At 41.7% G+C, this 20,252-nt stretch overlaps 3 protein-coding genes across 3 annotated transcripts in view; 1 reads left to right on the top strand and 2 right to left on the bottom strand.

The window, feature by feature from the left end:
• chd3 (chromodomain helicase DNA binding protein 3) overlaps window positions 1-10,056 on the bottom strand; it is a 45,198-nt gene extending 35,142 nt beyond the window's left edge. Inside the window, exons 1-10 of the mRNA XM_010795019.1 lie at window positions 9,645-10,056; window positions 6,660-6,787; window positions 6,381-6,569; window positions 6,184-6,308; window positions 4,453-4,697; window positions 3,070-3,203; window positions 2,838-2,967; window positions 2,338-2,540; window positions 1,229-1,498; window positions 596-799 (exon numbers count right to left, since the gene is read on the bottom strand). Coding sequence (XP_010793321.1) covers window positions 596-799; window positions 1,229-1,498; window positions 2,338-2,540; window positions 2,838-2,967; window positions 3,070-3,203; window positions 4,453-4,697; window positions 6,184-6,308; window positions 6,381-6,569; window positions 6,660-6,787; window positions 9,645-9,801 — 1,785 coding nt within the window. The 5' untranslated portion in view covers window positions 9,802-10,056. The remainder of the gene's footprint in view (window positions 1-595; window positions 800-1,228; window positions 1,499-2,337; window positions 2,541-2,837; window positions 2,968-3,069; window positions 3,204-4,452; window positions 4,698-6,183; window positions 6,309-6,380; window positions 6,570-6,659; window positions 6,788-9,644) is intronic.
• Window positions 10,057-14,443: 4,387 nt separating this feature from the next.
• On the top strand, window positions 14,444-16,135 carry naa38 (N-alpha-acetyltransferase 38, NatC auxiliary subunit). Its single transcript, XM_010794049.1, has 3 exons — window positions 14,444-14,584; window positions 15,022-15,196; window positions 15,682-16,135. Exons 1-3 carry the CDS (start codon window positions 14,546-14,548, stop codon window positions 15,804-15,806), a joined length of 339 nt encoding a protein of 112 aa, XP_010792351.1. The 5' UTR covers window positions 14,444-14,545; the 3' UTR covers window positions 15,807-16,135.
• A 325-nt stretch (window positions 16,136-16,460) lies between these two features.
• Window positions 16,461-20,252, bottom strand: part of dnajc3b (DnaJ (Hsp40) homolog, subfamily C, member 3b) — an 8,451-nt gene continuing 4,659 nt past the window's right edge. The window contains exon 11 of the mRNA XM_010794905.1: window positions 16,461-17,920. Within this exon, the coding sequence (XP_010793207.1) occupies window positions 17,775-17,920 (146 nt within the window). The 3' untranslated portion in view covers window positions 16,461-17,774. The remainder of the gene's footprint in view (window positions 17,921-20,252) is intronic.

The following is a 20,252-nucleotide window of genomic DNA, read 5'->3' as shown; positions in this document are numbered from 1 at the left end:
AGAAATGGATTCAACATCGTCAAAAACCTCCAAAAGCACTCGAAAATGACCAAACCGGCGAAGCCATTTTGTTTCTAAATTCTGCATATGTTCATTAATAATTAATGAACATATGCAGAATTTAGAAACAAAATGGCTTCGCCGGTTTGGTCATTTTCGAGTGCTTTTGGAGGTTTTTGACGATGTTGAATCCATTTCTAAAATGTTTAGGATCAAAAATTGCACTTTTGTGTCCCCTAAAACGTTAAAATCGACACAAAATGTATCACAATCAGCCCACCCAGGAGCACAAATAAGGCCACTTCCTCGTTAAAACTGACATTTTTGATCCTGGAATTGTCCGAAATGTATTCAACATCTTCAATAACATCCAAAACCACTCCAAAACTGTCCAAATCAGCCAAGCAATTTTGTAACTATTGTCTAGCTTTCCCAACTGTATGCTAATTAATGCAACTAATTGCGCATATTGCCCAACATTATGCAAGTTAGCATCCGGCGGCTATATGCTGGGGACCCTTACTTTCTATTCTAACAAAACGTAAAAAACAGACTGTAATTGGACGGTCACTTTTCCATCCCTCTCCTCTCGTACCTGCAGCTCGGTGATCCAGGTGCAGTGCCAGTAGGATTGAGCCGTCAACTTCACAAAGAACTCCCTCTCGGGTCTGCCCTTCATGGGTGGAGGCGGGGGGGCGTCAGGTGGGGCGTCCGGAGCGGGGGGGACAGGGATGGGAGGAGGAGGTTCGCCCCATCGCCAGTGGAGGATCTTCTGGACGCGCCCTGTGATTAGCTGACACTGGAGGGGGAATAACGCTCACTGGTTAATACTTGGAAGTGTGTTCTGATCATGTGGACTATTTTTCATTTCAGGTATATTTGATACCTCAGCATCTTTAAAATAATACATTGGGAGTTTCTATGTAATATTTGTATTTCTTTTTTGGGAATTACAAATCTTGTGAAATTATATTATGAACACTTATTCGTTCAAAGGGAAAAACAAAATGCTTTTTCGATGTGTGGGTTTCATCTACGTTGACATAATATAATGTAATAGACTTTATTCTCATGTTATAATAGAGAGACTTTAAAGTGTTGTCCTGGGGAGGAAGAATTCCCAATTAGGAATAGTTGGACTGACACTGATTGGTCCCTGTAAATCACATAGTACACATAATCCTAAACTAGATAAAAACAGGTTTTAATTCAATTAGGAGCTTCTCACCGTGCATCGCGGACACAGCCACTCTCCGTTGGGGATCTCGGGCAGCGGGGGGTTCAGGCAGTGGATGTGGTACGAGGAGGTGCAGGTGTCGCAGCACAGCAGCTCTCCTCCGTCTTTACACACCCGACAGAATTCCATGTGGTCGTCATCCTCGTCCTCGGCGCCGACGGGGATCCCCACCCTGCCCTCAGATACCACCCGTTCCTCGCTGTCCTCCTCGAAATCCTCAAAGTCCTCGTCCTTCGCCTCCCACTGGATCCCCTCTTTTTCCTGGGGGAAAGGAAATATCGATTCATTCGGATTAAGTTCAACCTTAAGAATAACTGTTTTTGTCAACGGAAATTAACAGTCAAGGTCGATCCAGGTGATAGCTAATAGTAAAAATTACAGAAAACACAATGCCTATTTCTGAGTAAGGTATGTTGGTAAGGAGATATAAAGAGAAATCTGTAGGAAAGTAATAATAAGCTGAGGGATTTCCTGCAGGAAAAGATGGGTAATTGATTTAACTTCTGGTCCCTCTTTTACAAACGTAATTAGCGAACATCACATACACAAAGATGGCAAATCTTGGCAGCCACATGCATCAGAAATTGAGGAGAATTCCCCCAAGAAAGTACTGAAAATCGGCAGCTGGTAAGAAGTCTACGTCGATATATTACAAAAGCATAATTTTGCGAGGATCTTAACAACGTTTGTTCAAACAGTGTGTCTTTACCATAAAAACTATCCAGTAAAATGCAAAACATTTCTTCGTGTTCGTATTTTTCCGCACACAAAAACTCAACTAAAAACCCTTGCAGTCCACTTCAAACGCAGCTAACAGAACAGTACATGTTTATTGAGCTGCGTCATGGTAACCAAAAGAATGAGCAATGGGTTATTTTGTGACAATACTGAATAGATGTACACCTACAACACCACTTCAATCATCCGTCTTCGTCTGAAAGCTGCTACAAAACCTCTATTCATCCAGTGCTCAGACAAGTACAAACAAACCACTTTTAACTGTTTGTTCTTACGTATCTTCAAATAGACCCTTGAAATACATTTAAAGCTGCTGAGCAAGAACATAAATACCAAGTAGGAAAAGTTGTGTTTGTACTCACGCAGTGCGGGCAGCTCCACTTGCCCTCGGGGGCTTTGTCCAGCTCGGGCTCGAGGCAGACGAGGTGGTAAGCTCGGGGACAGGTGTCACACAGAATGATCTCCCCCCCCTGCTGACACACCTCGCAGTAGTCCTGGTGGTCCGTCTCGTAGCCGTCGGCCCCCTCCTCCTCCCCGGGGACTGCAGGGACGAGCCCAGACAAGTCTGAAAATGATGATGGAAGTGTTTCAGCTATCAGGATATTTTGGACAGAATACTTCGATATCGCTATGATTTCTTTAGGGTTATCAGTTCAAATAAGATGTTTGATACAAAAATGTGGATATAAAGGCTTAGTGGATAAAGATATACAATCTAAGTTAGAAAATTACATGATTTTACTTTAATACAGCCAGAAAACACCAAAAACTAAGACCATATCTAGTCTCATGAACAAATGTATCGATATCATATCAACGCCCAGCTCTGATTGTGCGGATAACTGGCAGGAAGTGCTTGTACTTTTCTTCTTCTTCTTGGCAGGCCGCCCTGGCTTGTTCTTCTTGACTCGGCCCGAGCTGTCGGAGCGAACCGAGGAGCTGTGAACGCTCGAGTCCTCCTGCTCCGACTCCTCCTCGTCCAGGTCCTCGCTCTGAAGGGAACACAGGCAGAGTCAAGGAAAGAAAGGAAAGAGGTGACAGGTAACCGAAACAGGAACAAGAATAATGTGGAAGTAAAGGAGTTTTGTACTCACTGAGCAACTCTTCTTCCTCTTGGCACCTATGGGCGATAGTTTGATACGAATGGGTGCCATCTTTTTAGCCTTTGCTGCAGCCTTTTTCTTGTCTGCCACTCGAGGGCTTTTACTGCGCTTTTTGAAGCCAGGGCCTGGATAGAAAAGATCATCATGCAATTAATACATTACATGACATTGCATTTAGCTGAGGCTTACAATAAGTGCATTCGACCAACAAAATACAAACTTGAAGAAAGCAGAATCATATAAGTACATCAGGTTGCATAGAGCCAAAACATTTCAAGTGCTACTCAACTGGCTTTAGATAAGCCAGTCCTTTATTAGTATATAAGTGCTTTGTTAATAATTCTATCTCTCGAAGTGGAGTCGAAAGAGATGAGTTTTCAGTCTGCGCCGGAAGATGTGTAAGCTTTCTGCTGTCCTGATTTCAATGGGGAGCTCATTCCACCATTTTGGAGCCAGGATAGCAAACCCACGTGTTTTTGCTGATTGGAACTTGGGTCCCCCTCGCAGTGCGGGTGCAGCGAGCTGTTTGGCCGATGCAGAGCGGAGTGCACGTGCTGGGGTGTACGGTTTAACCATGTCCTGGATGTAGGAAGGGCCAGATCCATTCGCAGCATGGTACGCAAGTACCAGTGTCTTGAAGTGGATTCTAGCAGTTACTGGAAGCCAGTGAAGGGAGCGGAGGAGCGGCGTGGTGTGGGAGAATTTAGGAAGGTTGAAGACCAGACGAGCCGCTGCATTCTGGATGAGCTGCAGAGGTCGGATGGTACATGCAGGTAGACCAGCCAGGAGGGGGTTGCAGTAGTCAAGGCGTGAGAAGACGAGAGCCTGGACCATACCTGCGTCGCTTTCTGGGTCAGCTGGGGACGTATCCTCCTGATGTTGTAAAGAGTGTATCTGCAGCAGCGGGTTGTAGCAGCGATGTTTGCAGTGAAGGACAGTTTGTTATCGGGTCACACCCAGATTCCTTGCAGTCTGAGTCGGGGAAACAATAGAGGTGCCGATGTTGATTGTTAGGTCAAGAGTGGGACAATCTTTTCCCGGAAGGAAAAGCAGTTCAGTCTTGTCAAGGTTGAGCTTGAGGTGGTGAGCAGACATCCACTGAGAGATGTCAGCTATGCAAGTACGACAACCTGGGTTTCAGAGTGAATAAGTTTGTTTTCTTATATTAGAATGTAAACAAACATCAGCTGTTCACATGACACCAGCATGTGCTCAAGATGATTATTGGTACATGTCATGTGCCTCTGAGGTCAGTTTTAACTGGATATCAACAATTGAATACGTTATTCATATCAATAAAGACTGTGTCCACGTCCAAACTGGCACCAAATCTGAAGGGAAACAGGGAAATGAAGCCTAAAGATGACCCCTGACCTTTGCCCTCTTTCGTCTTGGCCTTCCTGATGGGCGGGGGCGGTGGCGGTGGAGGCGGTTCAGGCGAGGCGTTGGCGGCGGAGACCTGCTCGGCGACGGCGATGGCGGCCGCTGCTGCTGCCGCGGTGACGGCAGCGGCGTTGCCCTTGAAGGGGTTGTTGGTGCTGAACTCCCTCCACTTGGCCCCCAGGATGGTCATCATCTTCGACATGGGGATCTTAGGATTCGTCTTGGCTATCATCGGCCTGGGGAGAGAGGTTAGGATTCATTCAAGTGCTTTGAAAAGAGAAGAAACATAAGCAAAACATAGACATCTGGATAACATTTCACTTTCTTATAAGACCTGTCGGTTTTCTAGTATTGTTGACACATACTTATTTAGGCCTTTTTATCTGCACTGTCCTTTTGCTGTAACGTCAATTTCTCGAGTGTGGGATGAAAAATAGGATTACTGATCCGTCTGCAGTGTTGTGCAGATTTATAACAGTTTTTTCATGCACCTATTTTTGGTTGCAAGATTCCTAATTTCGAAAGATATATGTAATATTGGCCGTTTTACCACTCACTCAAACGCACCTAGAAAACGCAGAGCACAAAAACTGACACCCATAGAAAGTTTGGTATCATATTAAACAGCAGCATGTGCAGATGAATTCCACACCCAATATATGTGACGATCCGCTTAAGTTGGGCACAATTTCCCACCATCTTGACGGTAAGGAAGCCAGGAGGCGGGACATTGGAGTGGGATTCAATTAGTTTTGTTTTGGAGGGCACAGGAAGACACTTTCAGTTTAGTTTTCCACTACAGCTCAGTCTGCCAGTGGAGCAGAGACAGCCACATAACATCCCAGCACATAGAAGTGGACATAATGGACTACTTCATGTTATCAGAGTGAAGGCAGGTATGAGTCAGACAGAGAGGCCGAGGCTCAGCACAGCTAGCAGGATGATAAAGACACAGCTGTCAGAGGGAGACAGAGGCGGCCCACGCCACATGTTTCTGTGTGTATCTGCTGCTGCTGGGAGCTTCACTATGGACGGTGTGTGTTGCCAGTGTAGAAGGAGGCTTAGTCTAAAAGATGCCAGTTCTCATTTACTACACGACTACCTGTGTATCTCGGAGCTGAGAAGTACTACAAACAAGCTCACACTCTACGCTAATGAAACAAACCAATTTCTCTGTCATAACACATTCGGCTTGTACGGCTTTTTTAAATTAAAACACTTTAAAAAGGGGTCTAAACCAAAGATTGCCCAGACCCTCGAAGCCTTTTTAATCACATCTAAACTGGTACTATAATTGTAAAAAAATTACATTTACAAAATTCCTTTACCCACAGCTTTGTTTATCAAGGAGTTTAATCAAATTCAAACGTAATCCAACAATTAAAATTGAGCATTTTCCAAGCTTTCCAAAACGTCGTACTAACTCGGGTTATGACTCACAATCACCGACTCAAATTCCAAAAGCAGCAAATTGTTCTTTTAATTCTTATATCCCTTCAAAAATAATGACAACTATGAAAACCAAACACCGAATCCTGCTCATGTAAAACGAGTACTTCAACACAAACACGCTGTTGGATGGTAGCATGTGAACATAGAATGGCTTTAACTCCACTAGTGCCAACAAACATGACTTCTATAGGAGGTCAGCGTGTCTGTTGCCAACAGCTATATCCATAAGTCTACATGAACACCATGTGAAAACAAGAGGCCACACTGCACCTCATGAACTGGCTGAAGGCTTTGTAGTTGGTGAGCTCCCCGTAGTCCTCCTCTGTGAAGGTATGATCAACATCCTCCAGACTCCACTCCTTCGCCAGCTGTGCCGACGTCTTCTGCTCTATAGGCTGATGAGGGGAAACCAACGATCAGAATCATAACATATTTGTTAAAGGTGACTTTCATGATTCATTATTTACCTTCGAAGTTTCCTCCTGACTGCTGTCTCGGTCCCCGTCGACCTTTTTCTTCTTCTTGGTTTTCTTCTCCTTCCTTTCTTTATGTTTCTTCTTTTTCTTTTTCTCCCCGGATCCATAGTCGCTGGCTACGCTGTCCGAGTTCTCCACGTAGTCTCTTTCTTTTTCGGAGTCTCTCTCTACATCGCTGTCCTGAAGAAAAGGAAGATATTAAGAATTCATTTTAAAAAGGTGTGACGTGAAAGCCATGAAAAGAAAAAAGCCAAAGCATGACAGACTTACAATCTTCTTGCGTTTTTTTGTTTTGACCGGTTTCCCCTCTTTGTCTTTCTTCTTTGTGTCCTTCTTTTTCTTGGGTCGCCCTTTCTTCTTGCACGGGACCTCTCTGTCGGATATCTCTGCCTCTTCGTCTAGAGGAGCGACGGGGATTAAAGGAGGGGTGAAAGAGGGACAGACATTAGAATCAGATGAGCAATAATCTTCTCAAACGCTTCCCAACACTTAGCTAATCCCTACTGAAGATAATTACACACAACAAAAGCTCCCTGATAGCCGCTGTGTCTTCAGTGACCTCTGACCCCCTCTGAATTGTGACACATGCTTAATTAGATGCAGTTTGTCAGAGGACTGTAAGTAGAGATGACAGCTGGTGTGGCTGGTTTCATAGCATGGGGATAATTGCCTAATTGGCAATGTGAAAGTGTGACCAGCACCTTTGTAAACAAAGCTGAACGGCAGTCCTATAAACAAAACAAAGAAATCTAGTGTTTTTATATTTTTGTTATTGATGTAAGGGAATACAAATAGAAGGAATACAAATAGTTTGAACTTCCCCCATGTCTTATATAATAGAAGACTCTCAGGCTGAGTGCATCTAAAATACATGACTGTATCTCGGCTGTCACTGCAAATGATGAGAAAATATCAGGCCAGATATTCCCCATGGTGCCGGTGCAATATCACAGCACCAGGGAGGGCAATTTAACCTGTAACCTGACCTGGCTTGAAGTAGAAACAGAGAAATAGCAACAGCTTCAAAGGACAAAATGCAGCAAAGCGTTAAAGCATAACCAAAATACGGGCTGCGGTTTGAACTGAGCAGTTAGACTATTCTGCACAGTTTATATTATATTCTGTTTCTATTATATTCTATTTGATTTGATTTATTATGTTATCTGTTTTATTGTGTTGCAATGTTGGAGGAGCCTGTGACCTAAGATTTTCATTGTCATCACTGCACTACAGTAGCTGTGCACGCATAAGCCTTGAAACTTGAAACCTTGAAGAACCACACTTTGATTAGGATACATTTTGTCTGATTTTATTGTCTGCGTGCCTTTGTTGGTGAGCTCCAACCACCACTATAGCTGCAGCATTAACAGCCCCCCACCACCACCACCTCCTCCTCCTCCTCCTCCTCACTCCCACCCAGACTAACCCACACCGCGTATCCGTGCAGCGCGTAGCCGCCAATGACGCTCCGGGGCCGGCTGCATTACACACGCAGAGCCGATGATTCAGAGGCCGCCGGCGGGACGGTGCGGTGAACCGGAGCGAAATATTTCCCGCTCTGCTATTCCCTCATGGGGACCCCCGACCACCGCCGTGACCGCTGCTAAGGGGTCGGGACGGGGTTATGAAAAGGAAGCATGACACTCATTTATCGGTCTGACACGGCATGGCGGCGGGACCGGAGCTAATTAAGACTAAAGACAAAGCAGTGCAGGCTGACTGTATGCATACAGGAAAATACACTTGTGCCTTCCTTATCTTGAGTTAATTTACATTTCTCCCCACAACAGCTCTACTTTGAACAATTGTAATGGATATTTAATCCAATGTCAACATGTTTCTGTATATTTCTTTAGTGGAATTGTGTATTGTAGAGTAATCAAATTATTCAGTAGCCTATGTTCTGTGTGTTTTATTTAGATTCTCTAGCACTTTGTGTATTTTCCATTGAAATTTTGTATACATTTGCTGTTAATGTTAATTGTCTTTGTATTTTATTGTATCTTAAATATGTTTATGTTTATAATGTGTAATGCTTGACAACAACATTTTCCAATTTGGGATGAATAAAGTATCTTTCTATCTCATGACATCTCCACATTTACGTTTCTGTGTCAAGTCTGCATCGCTTTTAGCCACAATATTAGTAGTTATTATATGTTTTATGAATAAACTGCAACCTTAGGGCTGCTGCACTGCTATTTTTGACTTCTACTGTTGCAGTGTGGTTAACCAGCCACTACTTTCTGCACCCTTTACTTCCACTGTCTGCAACCCTGTGCGGCTTCACTGTACACATAAACTTCCAGAATGATATGCATTCAACATAGTATAGCTTCTGAGATAGGGGCTAAAACACCATGTTCTGTTGGCTATACACTCATCTAATAAACACGTTGTAACGCTAATTAGTAGGCTTGCATGCTAAGCTAATAGAGGGAGCTAAACAGTCCCACCTCTGTCCTGGAAGTGAGCAGCAAGCAGCAGCTTTGTTGACCCGTCAGAGGGACAATAAGGGAAGGGGGGCAAGTTTGTCTGTTTGACACCATCACCAGCTTTCATGTCTGCACAGCAAAACGCTTCTGGAGATTGGTATCACAATATATATAGCCTCCGGCCAGGGGACTCCATGTTTTTGCCTCGCCGTGAGCTTTTTAACCCTTCAGGGCGACCTTATTCTTACCTTGCTTATTTACATGCTTACATGTCTGGGAGCTGTTCAAAAAATGAGGATTTGGGGGACAAACAAGCAGCAACTTTTCCATGCAGAAGTGAGCTTGTGACGAAAGGCAGCGGTGACAAGTTTAGTTTTAAACTTTGTTGGGATGTGCTGGAGGTGAAGAGGAAGTGGAGTGGGAGAAAATGAGAATAAAATAAACAACATTCAGCGTTTTGTGTCAAACTGGAGTTTCTATTTCCCTTTTTAAGCCTCGTTTTTTCCCCTGCCTCTCTAGTTGTAGCAGCAAATATGGCACCCATAACAACATACGGGTGCAATAACAAGGAGTGTAAAGCGGTTTAAGGTGTCTCACTTTTATTTTTTTTAATCTGGACTATGTTTTAATTTTGAATGCGCGCCCCCGTGTCCTCCTCGCTGGTTCTCTCACTGTACCACATAGTGGACCCGGAGAAGCAGATATGGGGAACCACAAACTGCGGACTTCTTCCACTGCCCTTTTCTGCCAAATGTCACTGCTTTGTAAGTGTGTTTTTTATTTGGTTTGCGCGCTCCCGAGCCAGTTTTCTTTACTGTACCTGGCGCGGCTGGTGTTGCAGTTTCCCTTGGCGCCGCCGGCGAGTTTATGTCGCTTGCGTCTGGGTCTCCTTCGTCGTCTTCTTCATCAAAATCTCCTCCCTCGGAATTAACCACCATGCCCTCGTCTTCCTCACAGGACCGGAGAGGAGAGGACATTATATCCCTGTCATTGGTTGCGTCCTCAAAAAAAGCGTTTTCTTGCCCCCGAATGTGTGATATTTATTTAATATTCAAATCGGCACAGGGAAAAAAAAAGTAGGGGGGCGTTTTGAAATATTTTACACCAGAGCAGAGCAACAAAGATGGCCGCCCCTCTTATATTTATTTTTTAACAACCCCCCCAATAAGAAAAAAAATCCCCTTACATAAAAAATGGCTGACTATATTATTTCAGAACGCACCCCCCTCCTCCTTTCTCTCTCCCTCTCTCTTTCTCCCTCTGCGCACCCCCTCCCTCCTTAAAAACGTACACATTGTTACAAGAGAAAGGGGTGTGTGGCTGCATGTAAGTTACATTGTTTCTTGTTTGTGTCTTTGCTGTTGCCCCCCCCCTTCCCTCTTTCCTATTTTTCTCCAAGTCCGGATCAGTCACGAATCCGACACACTTGCCTGGTGTCACTGTCAAGATCACAAACACCACTATGTCTCCCTGCATTGCAGAGCCCGACACTAATCTATCAAATATGGCCACCTTATATTCACCGGAGCCCCCACCGTTGTATAACATTTATTTTGGAGCAGGGGTGTGTGTGTGTGTGTGTGTGTGTGTGTGTGTGTGTGTGTGTGTGTGTGTGTGTGTGTGTGTGTGTGTGTGTGTGTGTGTGTGTGAGTGAGAGTGCTGGGGAGGGATTGAGAGAGGGGGGTTGGGAAAATCTGCCGCAGCCATGCCCAGACTTACATCAGATTGTATTGCTTAAAAATTAACTACTTGTGGTGGGGATGGAAACAATTCACAGTATGCAAACTGCAGCCCCCCCTTTATCAAGCATCATAATAACCAGCTCATGTCCATTCTCCATGTCTGATACAGTGGTTTGAAAGCAACATGAGAGATTTAGTGAACTCTTACTGTAAAATGTGGAAGGCAGAATGCAGCTGGATGGCAATAAGGCCATGGGAATCCCTCAACCCAAGCCAGCCCTCAGCGGCTGCTCGGGGCACTATTGTTTTGACAAAATACATTTTGATTCGCCTTTCATATTTAAAACCTCACAACCGAAAATCGAGGTCATGCTGGAGAAAGTGTGCCAGATAAAATAGGGAAAAGGAACTGAATAGGCCTTGATTTCATTGTGTTTAATGTTAGTTCATTTAGTTTAATGCAATTATTCTCCGGAGAAACGACTGAATGTACGGCCTTAAATCACACGAATCACATACATATCTCAGCACTTTAGGCAATTTTGTTGTTAATTCTTAGTTAATTCTTGACCTTGGATAACAAAAAATCCTAACAAAACATCAATTTATGAGTAGCTTCAGATTCTGTAACAGCATTAAAAGCACACAAGGAGATTAGTCTGAAAAAGCCAGTAATGGGACCTTAGTTTAATAATGTTACTGTTGAATAGCCTTTTTTATTTAACACAATTTGACATGTCACAGTAGGGAATAAAATATCAAATGAATAAATGACGGGTTGATTTCATTATGCTGCTTCAGTTTCAGGGTCATGATGATGTGCACACCCCTCACTGTCACACTGTCATGGGACACTTGTTCATGATATTGTTAACACCTGTGCTGTCAAGAAGCAGCAGCAAGGGATCCATTCAGTGTCTCCATAAAACAGAAAATCTTAAATTATTGATAATAATTCGCACATTTAAAGTGAAACCCCTACGATCATTCAGAGGCTAATTTTCTGTCACTGCATAAAAAGTATGGTTGTTATATTATGTTATTAAAAATGTAGAATTCTTTGCAACTATATTAGTCTTTTTTAACGTATAACTTACAATACATGTGTAGGCCTACTACATAGCATATTCATAATGTTACTCTATAAATCAATTATCAGGTAATTAGACACAGCTGGCCGTACTTAACGAGTGACTAAACGTGCCTTAACTTAATTAAAAATGTAACTTCTGTTCTGTGTTTAAATGTTTTACATATTTATGCACTTTTAATGCTTTTGCAAGCTGGCACTACTTTAGTGTTGAATAAAACATGAATGAAACCCTTAAATGAAACCATTCAACACCCAAATAACACGTAAAATAACTCAACTGCTAAATTTGTACCCATAATTAAAATATGCAAATGTGTTTTAATGTCAGGAGTGAGAGTATCATTACTTTAATTTCTACTTTTAATAAAAAAAATTAAAAAAATGTTTTCTGCATTTCCAGCATAATACAGAAACTAAATCCAACACAATAATGTGTAAAGCTTCGTTTTTTTTTTTTTTTTATCTTCCGAATTCGGTTTGTATGTAACTGTCTCAGCCTTGGCATTTCAAACCAAAAACTGGATATCATGTAAACAAGCATTTGAATGACTCGTCTGCTGAGCACACTTCACTGTCTGCAACAGGTGGCTGAACCGCTCCCACAGATGACAAGGGAGGAATTTGTTAGAGTATGATCCAAGTGCTACATCTGCCAAGTGAGACACGGAGCAATCCAAGATATCACATTAGGGGACTGGTGATATGTGTGTATTTCTGTGGGGATGTGATGTGCACTTTTAGCCCTGACTTTGCATTAAAAAAAGAGTACAAATCCCCAAGTCTCTCTCATATGCTACAGGCCCTGACACACTGCACTACTGTGCTGTGGCCACCCCGCCACCCCTCCCCTCCCCTCCCCATGTCCGTTTGGCAGGGAGACATGTCGAGGATGAGAGGGGAAAGCGCCTCCCCTGGGAGCGGCGCTGTAGCTAACCCAGATTTTATGCAGTGTGACACACAGAGGAAGACACAGGCTCCTGAGCTCCATTCAGAGCTGAGCTGTGAACTGAGGCGACCCGGAGATCAGATAATGCTTTGATAACGGGCTGGCAGCGGGGGCTGGAGAGGGAAGAAGATGGCTTTACATATCCCAAGGTAGAGCTTTAAGTGAAAGTATGGTCTACTCTCTTTGGGTTTAGTCTTGAATGAGCACTTAATAAATTATAATGACGACTCATTTTGCCCAATGAGATTAGTCTGAGCGAGGGTGGCAAAAGGGGAAAGTGCCTATAACTTCTCTCAATTAGCATATTCATATTTGATTAATAGCCCATAATTCGGTAATGTGAGGTTACAGTGAACTTAACCTTCGGCCCCAAATTATAATCAGTTCATTTATCAAAAACGTGAGGATGTTTGAATCTGATGAAATTACCTCCGGCATTCCTGAGATATAATGCTAAGGAGGATGGTACGGATTGGAGGTCAATGTGTCCTTGACCGTTGACCCTCAACATCTAATCAGTTAATCTTGGAGTCCATGGGGCCATGTGTGCTTGATTTGAAGAAAATCCCTAAAGGCGATGGGAGGGATAGATGTACGAGGAGATATGTCTCAAGATAAGGGTTGTGAAAGTATTATCAGGAAACTAAAACATTCTGCTTCACAATAATCTTTGTTTGAACTGGTCATTAAAAGCAGACCTCGGACAATTGATGTCAAGTAAAGATTGCTTCGTGTCAATGGGTCATGAGCTAAAGATTTTAAACCACTTTCAATTTTGGATGATTACTGTGTGTCAACCCAAATAAAAGGATGTAATACAGCATTTTCTACACACCTCCAGCAGTCACATTGTGATGTCATTGTTGATTCGTATCAAAACGCCTCCTCCACAGGATCCCAAACACTATTGGCCATGTAGCTTTTCACACATATTCATTGATTATTTTGTCCTACTGATAATAATTTGTGTATACGATAATGACTTGTATCTTATCTAACCTATATTTTCTGGGACCAAGTCATTATGTCTCGTGTTATCATATCTTGTCTTAACTTGTTTTATCTTTACTTCAAAGCCCAGGGATGATTGTGTTTATGGTCTGTGTAATCGTTTGAAACGTAAGTTAGTGCATACAAATTTCCTCAGGAGGAACACAGGATTTATTTGGATTTGCTCTTCATCCAGAAACAGTTATATTTGAAATAATTATGTTTAGTCACACAAACAAAAATAACAGCTTCACATTTGACAGGTTTACCTTGTATGAAACAGTCAGGGAAGACCATAACATATTGTTTTATTTGAATGGTTTTATCATTGAAAGGTATGTCTTTAAAATCCAACCAGATGTGTGTTCTCAATGTAATTTGACTTGCTTAATTCTAGACCATTATCACTGTACTTCACACCCATTGTGTGTGTTGTAATCCAAGCTTCAACCTTTAAAATGTGGGTTGTAGTTACTTAATAAACTAGCTGACTTGAATAAAACAAGTGATACAAAAAGGCTAGGCCATTTTTAAACCAACAGTTTAAAGTTGAATAGAAATAGACACACTTTCAGTCACAGACAAGTACCTAAATGACATATTTTTGGCTCAAATGTGACCAAATAGCCAACAGTCTTGCTTCAAAATACTATGATCTCCCGGTAATTACAGCAGACTTGGCGTCACTTCCAAACGTTAGTTCAAAGCAAACAAATTGGTCTAATTATAGCTAACGGTCAGGTGTGGAAATGTATCAACTTTAGCAATGAATTCTTACATTTAGAGCTCCTTTCCGTTGTTTTTTGCCTCTTCTTCCAACTTTAATAAACTACGGATGTAATGGCTCACTTAATTTTACATTTTACTGCTAAACCGGAATGTTTTATAATGTTTTACTCCATCACTAGTTTGATGGTAACGTCCCCTTTAAGAAGAAAACACCGGATATTCAGCTTCCGGTTTGGCTGGTCCGTCAGAGAAATCACTCCGTAAGAAAAGAAGAAGAGATTATGGCAACAATGATTGAGGAAAACGGTCCTTCGACTCATGTATGTGTTTTTTATTTCTGTTTTTCATTTAGTATTTGACATGATTGTTCACGCTGTTTGACGTGTCGAAGAGAAAACTATTTTTTTTAAACACATTGAATGGTAATCAAGGCTTCAGTTGCAGTTTAAGTTAGCCGGTAGCTAACGAATAAACTAGCTGTCAGCTGTGAAAACGATGTAACATTAGCCTATAGCAGATTATATTTAGATACATAACACTACATTTAGCATATATAGTATCTATCTAAAATGCCAAGCCGTTATGCAGTTCCCTGAATGCATTTACTAGTAAAACGATTCACTGTAAATACCACATTAGATTTTGACATAACAATAAAACATGTTTGTTTAACAGCTAACTAATACAAGTATACGGAGATTATTCCACCATTAGATCCAGTGTTAGTTAAATCTCTTACCTTTCCCCTCTCACCCAGGAGCAGTATCAGGTGTCCCCTTCGTACCAGGCCCGGCAGAAACTAGAGGGGCTCCTGAACAAGAACATGAAGATTCGAATGACGGACGGGCGGACTCTGGTCGGGCTCTTCCTCTGCACGGACCGAGACTGCAACGTGATCCTTGGATCTGCTCAGGAGTTCCTCAAATCCTCAGGTAGGTGAACACTGATCAACACATTAACAAACCCAATCCGTTCTGCAGGAAACACTGACATCGGGGTGTCATCCTCAACCTGATTCATGCTGATCAGACAGCATGAAGTGCCCTTTAATGAGCACTTGCATAATTGAATACACTTTTTTTGTATAGAGCACTTTTCAAAACAAAGAGCTTCGCGAAGAGAAACATGAAATAAAAAATGCCAAAATGTATAATGAAAACTCAAAAGATCTAAGGGACATTTTAAAATTACTTCATTATAGATGTCCAAATAAAGAAAGTTTAATGGCAATATTTGTGTGGTACTTTTTTTCTCACACAATCCTTTTTGAAATTCAGATCTGAAGTGAAGCTCGATTCACAAGACAGATCTTTAAAATATGATATTGTGGATTTTCTAACTAAAGTTTAGTCCACATGTTTCATTTTGATGCAAACTGGTTGATGTTTACTTGATTTCCTTATTTTTTTGTCTTCAGACACGTTCTCCCAAGGCGAGCCCCGGGTCCTGGGCCTGGCCATGATCCCCGGTCACCATGTGGTCTCCATCGAGGTGGAGGCAGACAGTTTGGAAGATGTACCAGGATTTGGAGCGAGCCATTGATGAAACGCTTTCCTGTTTGGATGTGACTGTCTCTCTGAGAACCAGCAAAAGGAGAATGGACTTCTTTTGTATGAGGATTTTATCCCTTCACCTTTACTGATGCAGAACTCCTGTGTCCATACTCTGGATTTAGCCGTTTCCGCTATGCTCGCAGCAATGGCTGTACAATCCAGCCTGTGTGTGAGTAGGTGTTGGCAAACAGCAGCTACTTGGTGTGTGTGGAAATCTTGTGTAAACATTTGTGATGTTTTAAAATACATGGCTGTATTTGAGACTTTGTGTTCAATTGTTTTCAACAGATAGAAAGTTTGTTGGTCGCTACATTTTTTTAAAAAGGGGTTGGAGTTAGAAATAAATGAAGTAACAAGAATTGTGGTTATGTAAGCGCAATGATAAAATAAGAATGAAAAAAAACGATGAATCTGGATCACTTTTTTACCCGAAGGCGTTAGTAAATGTGATGTAAAAGGAGGGCATGTTTTAACACATTAAATAATAATGCTGCATTGAAATGTAACTTATTTCAGTGGTTATTACAAAATGCAGGGAATTTGGATTTGAAATGTAATAAGCATTATGCAGTAACCAACTGTAGGACTTTAGGTCAAATATCTGAGGACAAACATCCATCCTACATCCCAAACAAACCAGTAGTAGCAGCAGGGGGCGCTGTTCTGTGGCTGTCATTACAATACATGTACACACCATGACATCAGGACAAACTTGGATTGTTTCAATATTTTAATAGCTTGAGCATGTCAGCTGATTCAGTTTGGCAAGAGTCAAATTGATGCCACTTATCGCAAAACCCCTAAAAAGAAATCCCAGAAACAAAAAACTTCCCACTCAGTCATTTTAAATACAAAGGGCCGCTCGCATTCAGTTCCCAGGCGAGCAGGAGGCATGAGAGCCGTTACAGTCGCTGTATCTTCAAGCTGTTATTGTCAAAATAACAATAAAAGAAAGTCACCTTAGTATATGGGTTGAAGCACTCTTGATTTGATCTGTAACTTAATGCTTAAGTTTGCAAATCGTGTCGCAATGCATCCTGTTAGACAAATTATCTAAACATACTGGTTATGATAACATTTTAAATGTGCATTCTTCTGTATTATCTTTTTGTAAATGAGGCTCTCGGATATTGTGAGGAGTCTATTAAAGGCTTCAAAGAAAAGTCCTGCAGTGACATGTCAGGAGTGGAGGAGAAGTGGAGTGGTTTTCAAACAAAAAGTGCAAAAGGGGTGCTTGGAAATGAGGGATAAAGGAACGAGCAAAATACTACAACTCTTGTCCTAGTTGCTGCGTTTTTATCCAGAATATTGAATATTTTCCCATTTGAACAAGTGAATATGCGGGTTTTAGAATACAGTATTTCCAACCAAGTGCAGAATTTACACATTCTTCCAATTAGATAGCTGGTAAGAACAAATGAACTCAAAAACAGTCACGTTCTGGCGTTAAATTAATCTCCAAAGCTTCCACATGTTTCCTTTGATAGTGTTGAAGTCCCTCCTACTTACCATTAATGTAGAAGCTGAACACAATCCTCCTGATGTACAAAAGATCTTCTCTAGTACAGAGAAGATTTGACACGGTGAGAGAATACTGCGAGCAGAAATCAACTTCCTATGAAATGTCCGAGCAGCTACTGCATTAAAAAAAGAGGCCGTCGATAAAAGAATGGCACAAAGTAAGAAATGAGTAACAAGAGCAGACAACCCAAACATCTGCTAAACCATACTTCCATTCACGAGGATCTCCTTTCCTTCACCCACCGCGACATTAAGCTAGATCCTTAGTGTTGGTGGGAAGAAGTCCGTTTATTTTTTTTTCACTGTACGACTCAAGAATCCGCTGCGTTAAAAATTTCAAGAAAACTTGAAGTTCTGAGGAAGACTTCTCCGTTATTCCGCCGTCGTTCCTCCCAAAAATGTGGGGGACTTCGAAGTGTTCGTGAAGTCCTCCGCTCTAGTTGTGTTGGAACTTGAAGTGGAAGCTGCCTCCAGAGTCAAAGGGGTTGAAGTGATGAGGCCAGCCGTGTCCTCCTCCTCCCCCACCCTGCTGGCTCTCGGGGTCCAGGGGGTCCTCACCCGCGTCAAACTTCTGCCTCATTTCTGGAAAAGGATGCATGACAAAAATGTAAGACAGTTGAAGATAAATTATTGCTTAACATGACAGAGTTTTTGTTGCTGGATAATGGTGTTCAGACTACTGGTTTATCCTAGGGCTGCTCGATTATGGCAAAAATCATAATCTTGATTATTTGGGTCAATAATTGTAATTGCGATTATTAAATGTTGATTATTCATTGACTTTTGGAAACATCCATTTATTGGAGGGAAAAAAATGGTCGAACAGTATGTTTTTTAACAGGTGAATTACCTGAACTTTAAGTAAAAAAACAAGAACAAAAATAAAAATAAATAATAATATATTTAAAAATCATTTTATTCGGATTACCCGTAATTTCGGACTTATAAGCCGCGCCTTTTCCCCCCCATTTTCGACGCTGCGCTTATATAACGGTGCGGCTATCTATGGATTTTACAGGTAACGGGCACCTTTAACTTATGCAGGGGTGTCAAACTCAAGGCCCGGGGCCAATCCGGCCGCGACTACATTTAATTCCTCAAGAGCTTTGCAAAGAATATAATATGTTTATTTAACGCGTTTACATGCCTGAATTTAAAGAAGCACGTTTGACCATAAACTACATGTCCCACAATGCATTCTCAAATTTGACTTTTCTCAGAATTTGGCCCTTTTTTCTCAGAATAGTTTTTTCTCAGGGAATTGACTTATTTTCTCCAAATATTCATTTTTTCTTAGAATTTGCCTTTTCTCAGAAAAAATGAATATTTTGGAGGAAAATAAGTCAAATTCTGAGAAAAAATTATTCTGAGAAAAAAGGGGCAATTCTGTGAGAAAAAAGTCAAAATTTGAGGAGATGCATTGTGGGGACATTGTTAGTTTTGGGCAACGTGCTCTTTAAAATCGGCTGGTAACGTATATTAAAATATTTATAATTCTTTGGCAAGCTCTTGAGGGGAAATTAAATGAAGTCGCGGGCCGGATTTTTGGGCCCCCGGCCTTGAGTTTGACACCCTGCCATAGAGTTAAAGGTGGTGCCGTTACCTGTAAAATCCATAAGATCAGCCGCACCGTTATATAGCGCCAGCGTCGGAAAAAATGGGGAAAGGCGCGGCTTATAGGTCCGAAAATTACCGGTAATCGAAATAAATATTTTTTAAAATATTATTATTTATTATTTTTATTTTTGTCTGTTTTTTACTTAAAGTTCAGGGTAATCAACTGTTTTAAAAAAAACATTACTGTCAATTTTTTTTCTCCAATAAATGGATGTTTCCAAAGTCAATGGAATAATCACATTTTAATAATCGCCCAATACAATTATTGGAACCCAAATATCGAGATTATGATTTTTGCCCATATCGAGCAGCCCCTGAGGGATAAACAGTAGGTCTGAACACCTATCAAGCAACAAAAAACTTCTGTCATGTTTTAAGCAATAATTTATCTCACTGTTCTTACATTTTTGTTCATGCATCTTTTCAGAAATGAGGCAGAAGTTTGACGGCGGGTGAGGACCCCCTGTACCCCGAGAGGCCAGCAGGTGTGGGGGAGGAGGAGGACACGGCTGGCCTCATCACTTTCAACCCCTTTGACTCTGGAGGAGCTTCCACTTCAAGTTCCAACAGCAACTAGAGCGGGAGGGACTTTCGACGGAACACTTCGTAACGTTCCCCCCCACATTTTGGGAGAACGACGCGGAATAACGGAGAAGTTCTTCCTTCAGAACCTTCAAGTTTTCTTGAAATTTTTTTAAGCAGCGGGCATTCTGAGTCGTAACAGTGAAAAAAAAATAACGGACTTCTTCCCACCAACACTAAGGATCTTAGCTTATGTCCGGTGGGGCGAAGGAAAGGAGAACCTCGGAATGGAAGTATCGGTTTAGCAGATGTTTGGGTTGTCTGCTCTTGTTACTCTTTCTTACTTTTGTTTGCCATTCATTATCGGACGCGCCTCTTTTTTTAATGCAGTAGCTTGCTTCGGACATTCATAGGAAAGTTGATTTCTGCTCGCAGTATTTCTCTCACCGGTGTCAAAATTTTCTTCTGCTACTAGAGGGAGATCTTTTGTACATTCAGGAGGATTGTGTTCAGCTTCTACTTAATTGGTAAGTAGGAGGACTTCAACACTATTCAAAGGAAAACATGTGGAGCTTTGGAGATTAATTAACCGCCAGGAAACGTGGACTGTTTTTAGAATCTCAATTGTCTTACCAGCTAATCTTAATTGGTAAGAATGTTGTAAATTCTGCACTTTGGTTGGAAATACTGTTTTTCTAAAACCCGCATATTCACTTGTTCAAATGGGAAAAATATTCAATATCTGGATAAACGCAGCAACTAGGACAAGAGTTGT

This window comes from Notothenia coriiceps, unplaced genomic scaffold, assembly GCF_000735185.1.
Source record: "Notothenia coriiceps isolate Sejong01 unplaced genomic scaffold, NC01 NC01_scaffold00000288, whole genome shotgun sequence".
NCBI classification, from domain to species: domain Eukaryota; kingdom Metazoa; phylum Chordata; class Actinopteri; order Perciformes; family Nototheniidae; genus Notothenia; species Notothenia coriiceps.
The sequence above is the reverse complement of the archived record's forward strand: the minus strand, read 5'-3'. Positions and strand labels throughout refer to the sequence as shown.

Bases quoted from the DNA above. Each gene is read 5' to 3' on its own strand.
- naa38 (XM_010794049.1), top strand. From the start codon at position 14,546: ATGGCAACAATGATTGAGGAAAACGGTCCTTCGACTCAT. The intron at 14,585-15,021 runs GTATGTGTTTTT...CCTCTCACCCAG, and splicing joins AAAACGGTCCTTCGACTCAT to GAGCAGTATCAGGTGTCCCC. The intron at 15,197-15,681 runs GTAGGTGAACAC...TTTTGTCTTCAG, and splicing joins GGAGTTCCTCAAATCCTCAG to ACACGTTCTCCCAAGGCGAG.